We start from the raw sequence: 6,543 nt of genomic DNA, 5'->3' as shown, positions 1-6,543 counted from the left end.
TTAAGCTTGTATTCACTTTACTTATTAATTCTTATTCTTCATTCTAATTTTATTTATTCAACTGATTTACTTCTTTCTAATCTAAAACCTGATAGGTTGATTTTATATTATAAACATTACTGCCACCATTTTATAATAAATAAACATAACACTTTAGATAAATCTCCAGCAAATAGTATTTTCAAAAACCTAAATATTTTATAATTTGAACAGGAATAAAATTTATTTATTTAATTTCACATAAAATAGCTTAATTCTCACTGTGAAAGTTTTCCTTTAGAATGTTTCTCATCAGGTCAATAGGAATCCTTAGTTTATGAGATATAAAAGTTAAAAATGCAATAGTTTATTATGGGAATAAAATACATATTTTTAAAATTTTAATTTTTTTTCCTTCCCTTGTGCTACGAAGAAAATATAATCTTTTATATTTGCTTACTATTAAAATTTTATTTAATAGGTTTTATTAGCTGATAAAGTATACTTTCGGAGCTTTAAAAATAAGATAAATTACTATTTAACAAATAAGGTTAATAACAAGGTACAGTTAAAAGATGTCTACTTTTATGATATTATTTTTTTACAACTTAAGTAGGGAAAAAGTGTCTTAATTTATTATTATTTATAAGTAACTACCTGTTTAAAGTTTAAAATAAACAACCATAAACCGCCTCAGTTGAGGTAATTATATATTTTTTATAGGATTTCCAAAGTTATCTCAGTAGTGCAGGCTAAAGAGAATACGGGGAATAAACAACTTTATTAATATTACGTTTGATTTAATTTTCAATTTTTTTCAATTTTTTTCTCTTGTAAAACAATTTTTCCTGATAATATACAATAGTGGGAATAAAGTTTCCCATAACGTATAGATTATAAAAAAAGATAAGTATAGTTTATTAGATTATTAGCAAAAAAAAAGGAATAGAAAAAGTTTCCTACAAACTTTAAAACAATCCTTAAATCTTACACATAATTCAAGAAAGCTATAAAAAAAAAGTTGATAATCAAAACAAAAGTTGCTAATTTTCTAAAACTTTTTTTTTTGCAAGTGTATAAGAAATGACCGAATCTGAAGAAGCTGGTTAGACTAGTAGAGTGCGAATATTAATTATTTTTAAATTAGAAAAAAGAAGAGCTTTCAACTACTATATTACTGTCAGTCTACAATCAAATTTTATATACAGATTTATGAAATATTTTTTAAACAAATTATTTTTTTTAATGAGTTTAATACTCTTTATTTTAAAAATATTATGAACTTCAATAGTTTTAGGCTTAATAAATTTTTAAACTTTTTAATTAATATATATTTTTTTTAGTTTATGCATTTTTATATATTTTTTTAAAGTTTATAGTTTTGTTAGTAAAAAAAACAATATAAAGAATTTTTTTTCATAGTTTTTAAAGTTCTTTAGTGTTAATAATTTAAAATTGTAAAACTATTTATTATTTAATTTTTTTTTTGCCCTTTTTGCTTTTATATATTGTATCGCTTAAAAATAATAATTTTCCTATACTGATAATTGTTTTCTTTCATGCTTATTATAATAATTATTAAAAAAATATATAGGTATAATTACTTGTATTCAACTCCATTATCGAAATATTTAAAAAAGGGGTGAATGCTTAATTTTCTTTACTCGAGACCATCCGAAAGCAGAACAATTGAAATTTATTTAATTTTACAATAAATATTCTTAGTATTAATATAATAATTGCAATTTTAATAACTTAGCATACAAATTAAAAATCAGTATATAAAATTTATATAATTAAATTTAATTTTTATGTCAAAAATATACCACCTATTAAATCCTTATTAATTCATCTTATCATTATCGTTATTATTTCTTTTAATAATGTAGACACAAATAATTAAGTATATATTAATATTACTTCAAATCTTTATAGCTAAAAACGGAACTTCCCGCTACAATTGAATTTGCGCCCGCTATAAATATATAAAAGAACTCTTCATTCAATAATTCAAAGAAAAATTAGATATATATAATGGTAACCTTTTAATATTAATCCAAATAAAAATATTTAATAGAAAAAAAAAATTTATAAAAACTGTCTATAAAAAAATATCCCTTTAGCAGCTTTTTCAAGAGTTTCTGAATTAAGCCCTCCATCTACTTGAATGTTTAAGGTTTTGTAACGCCTTCGTAAATATTCCACCTTGAAAAGAAAATTTATGGTAAATAAGAGTGAATTAGGCACATAAAAATAAATGTAGTAAACGTTTATTTAAAAAAAATTTAAAAAATTTGCTGTTCTTAGTGAATTGAAAAATAACTATTGAGTATAGTCAAACAAATATTACATTTTAATTATAATTGATCTCAGCCAATTCTTAACAGTGAACTCCTTATAAAAATTAGATTCTAAAGTCAAGGTAAGTTTTTTTACACAAAAACTATCGAAATTTTTAATTTATACTAGTAGAAAAATAAATCCTAAAGTAACAAGGCGGTGTGAAGATACAAAGTAGAATTTAAACTTTTTTACTTATTTAAAGGAGAAGAAGCACTGAGTACCTTGCTGAGCATCTGATGCATAAATTTCTGTCCACCAAAACCGGGTTCCACTGTCATTATTAAAACCAAATCGACGTGCTCAATTAAACCATCCAGAGCACTTAAAACAATTATAAATTATTTTTAAATACTGTTATTGGATTACTGTTATATTTAGCAAAAATCACTTTAGCAATATTAACATGCGCAATAAAATTATTAAAAACACTTAAAAATTTGTTTGAAATTAAGTTAACAAGCTCAGTAAATCCAGAACATTTGGAAGATTCATAAATCACTTTTTTACAGACTCTAACCCGCTGTGATACCGGCCTCGTTAAATAAATAACTTGAAAAACTTATAGCTTTTAGTTTTTTTTTATAAGTTAGATTTATTTATAAGACATACATCGTAATTTTAATTAGTAAACTTTAAAAAGTATAAAAAAGAGAATATTATTTATATAAAGCGGGGGAGCATAAATTTAAATTATTAAAATAACTAAAGTATACATAACATCTCTCTTATAACTCTTTTAAATCAGTCTTACAGGAGATTTAAATTGTAGTAAATTCAGTAAAATACTTTATATTTTAGCTTCAAAATTGTATTTTTTGTAATTTTTTTATTTAATGTAATACTTCAATACTATTAATAGATCGTCTTATATAATTATACATATTTTGATTTCGAGTGAATTTTTAAAAATGCAGTTCAAGTAAAAGGTTTTAGTAGGATATTCAATATTTGAATTTCAACTTGAACTTAACTTTTTTTAAATTACTTTTCTTTATTTATCTTTTGAATATTATTAAATAATCTTCTATATTTATATACACTTCAGGATCGTATGTATTTTTTAAAATTGTAGTTTTGGTACAGACTTAAAATAATCTACGTTCTGAAGATTTATTCAATTAATTTTTTATTATTTTTTTTAATAACTTTTTATTTATTTATTAGTTAATATACTCGTATATCTATATATTTTTCAGTTTCGTATGAATTTTTTGATTTGGCATATCAACTAAAAGCTTTAGTAATCTACTTGTTGAAAAATTTAAATAATGAAATTTTTTTAACGGCATTTTATAATTTAAATAAACAATTTTTAATTCATTGTATTATATTAAAATATTAGTTAATATATTTATATAAACTTTAGCTCCAATATATTTTTCAGTAAAACTTAAAGAAATAGTTGCTATAAATTACTTAAAGCTGTAACTAATTACCTTAACTATTAACTGAGATTTTTATTAATTTAAAAACTTTTTTGTAAATTATTCTCAAGCAGTGGTATAAGCTCTAAAACTTTTATTAAAGCTATAACAATTTCTTATAAATATAATCTCCAGAAATCTAAAACAAATTAATATCACATAAAAATGTTGATATAGATTCCGTCTAGAGGCCTTTTAGCGTACCAGAGCGGCTTATATGTACATATAAAATTATTATTATATAAAAATTCACGTAATTTCCGTGGCCGGCTTGAGGGCTACTCCCACTTCCATCTTTAAATTTTTAATTTGTTTAGCTAACTTTATTGGTTCTTTAGTGGCCTCTAGGTGGAAAGTATATCGATTTCCTCCAGAAATTGCTATTTCATTCGCCCACTAATTATATTAATTATTAACAATTAATTAAATCTTAATTTAATAATTATTATTAAAGGAAAAAATAAGAAGTAAATGAAAATATATTATAAAAGTAAAATACTTGTTCTGGATTAGCAACCATCATGTGACAATCTTTCAGCAAAATCCAGAGTTTATATAAAAAAGTTATTGATTTTGAACACATATTTTTCGAGAATTTTTTTTATTAGAAACACTTTTATTACTACTTTATTAAATTTAACAATTAAGTTAAAAATTTCATAAATTTTTTACTTCAGTAATTGCTCGTGAGTACAGTAATTAAATAAAAAATAATATTGTTTATTGGAGGTTGTTTTTAATACTAAAATAATGATTGGTCGGCTATAACACCAATAACAATAAGAAAAACTATTTAAAAAATCTCTAAATTAAGAAATATCAATATTCCGCTTAAAATTTATTTAAAATTTATTTTTATTTAAATTAAAGTTAAAACTTCTATACAAAAAAAAAATTTAAAAGTATATAAAATTTTAAAGTAGCACTTTTTATAGAATTACATTCCTAAATAAATTTCTAGAATATATAAAAGTCAACGTAAAGTTTTTTTAACTATAAGTTTTTAAAAAATAATTTTAGATAAAAAGTAAAGTAAAACTGAAGACGAGCGTAAGTTAAAAAAAATAAATTTTTACTTTTTTTTTATCTAAATAATTTTAAACATAATTTTTCAGATCTTACTTAAGTAAATATTAAGGCATATAAATTTAGTTTTAGTAAATAATTTTACTTAAATTGAATTAAATTCGTTCTGAGATTTTTAAAGCTGCGTAAATAAACTTTTCCATTATTTATCGGTTTAGTAAAAATAATGATCGAAAAAAAGGTTTAAAAAGAATAATAAAAAGAAAAATAAAGAATATTAATATACTATATTATGTAAACTGTGCTTTCAGTTTTTATGATAACGATTGTTAAGGATTTAATTGTAATAAAGAAAAGGAATCAACAATCCGGTTATATAAAGTTAACTTGGACAAATTTGCCTTGTAATTAATACTAATTGAAATTAAACTTATTTTCAAAAGATTATAAAAAAAATTAAAAGATATTAAACTTCTAAATAAAAAAAGTAAATAAAAATTTTACTATTAAACAAAAACCTAATTAATAATAGTTGAAAATTTTAAGATCACTTTATATTTATAATAAAAATATTAAGAAAATTGAAATATAAAAATTTATAAGCAATTAAAATCTAAAATAGTAAATAATAAATAAACAAGGAAGAAAATAAAAAAGCGTTCAAGAGGAAATTTGATAAAATTTTAATGCTTAAAAAAAAAAATTTTATTTGTTAAATTTTCAAAATAACTAAATTATGAATAAATTATAAAAGACGTCCAAGAAAATTTATTTGCTTAAAAATTATAAGTTAAAAAAAATTTTAAACACTAAATTTCCAGAATAACTAAAATAAAAAGGAACTTAAAGAAAGGAGTTCGAGAAAAAATATGAAGTGTTTCAAAACTTTCTAATCTAAAAAAATTTATAAAAGTAAATTTTTAAACTAAAGTAGAGAAAAAAACCAAAAGAGTGTCTGAAAATATTTAAATACCACAAATTCCAAGAGCTAAAAATATTTTATTATAATACATTGTGCAGAATAACTAAAGTAAAAAAGAAAAAGGTGTCTAAAAAAAAATTATAAAATTTAAAAGCTAATTAAATTTTTAATATTAAACTATATGAATATATAAAGTAAATTAGAAACCGAAAAAGGCGTCAGAGTGAGCTCGAAGGCTTTTTATAACAGGAGGCCCCAAAGTTATATTTGGAACAAAATGTCTAAACATTTATACGAATTACACTAATTTAACAAACGTTGAAGTAATAATCGTTAGTACCCATCCATAACATCTATATGCAAATAATCAGCACCAGCCTGAACAGCTCGTTCAGCCTCAGATGCTAGATTACTTAAATCTGAGGCAAGCAAGGAAGGGCCAATTTCCATTCGAATAATATTTTTTTTAAAGGGCATTATATATATTTTTTTAAAAGTACATTAATATAGAAGAGTAACCCGTCTACTCACTACAAACGAATACTCATATCAGACGAAAAATATAATAATGTTGAAATTTAGGCACTAAAAATAGTAAAGTTTATATATTTTATTTTAAATGCAACCATAAACAGTCAGTTAGGGTTCTTCTTCCACGATGCGAGAAAAAAACAAATTCCCCAGTAAAGCCCTTAACAAGTTTTTGATTGGTTACTATTATAGTGAAATTTTTAAATTTTTCACTTTTATGGATTAAAACTTTTTTATTAAGATAATAAACTCACTTTTGTTCCGCGTGAGTTCAAGTACCCAATGGGTTTTGGTAACCACCTCACTTTGCGTAGATCG

The 6,543-nt window shown here is 21.9% G+C and overlaps 1 protein-coding gene across 1 annotated transcript; it reads right to left on the bottom strand.

Moving 5' to 3' along the window:
* Positions 1-775: 775 nt before the first annotated feature.
* Positions 776-6,230, bottom strand: LOC135120778 (uncharacterized). Its single transcript, XM_064045116.1, has 8 exons — positions 6,035-6,230; positions 5,902-5,975; positions 4,246-4,277; positions 4,000-4,142; positions 2,544-2,643; positions 2,099-2,184; positions 1,900-1,956; positions 776-827 (listed from the first exon to the last, which is right to left on the bottom strand). The coding sequence occupies exons 1-8, from the start codon at positions 6,169-6,171 to the stop codon at positions 797-799; spliced, it is 660 nt and encodes a 219-aa protein (XP_063901186.1). The 5' UTR covers positions 6,172-6,230; the 3' UTR covers positions 776-796.
* Positions 6,231-6,543: the final 313 nt, after the last annotated feature.

The sequence above is a fragment of the Zophobas morio genome, unplaced genomic scaffold, assembly GCF_036711695.1.
Source record: "Zophobas morio isolate AGI-343-1 ecotype UQ-CSIRO unplaced genomic scaffold, CSIRO_AGI_Zmor_V1 ptg000419l, whole genome shotgun sequence".
NCBI lineage: Eukaryota > Metazoa > Arthropoda > Insecta > Coleoptera > Tenebrionidae > Zophobas > Zophobas morio.
Note: the sequence above shows the minus strand (reverse complement) of the source record. Positions and strands in the feature narration are given on the sequence as shown.

What these genes read in the sequence shown, in the direction of transcription:
- LOC135120778 (XM_064045116.1), bottom strand. Translation starts at nt 6,171, where the DNA reads ATGCCCTTTAAAAAAAATATTATTCGAATGGAAATTGGCCCTTCCTTG. An exon ending in TGCATCAGATGCTCAGCAAG is followed by an intron (nt 2,185 to 2,543) that starts GTACTCAGTGCT and finishes TTTCTTTTCAAG; the next exon opens with GTGGAATATTTACGAAGGCG. An exon ending in TTTAGCTATAAAGATTTGAA is followed by an intron (nt 828 to 1,899) that starts GTAATATTAATA and finishes GTATATTATCAG; the next exon opens with GAAAAATTGTTTTACAAGAG.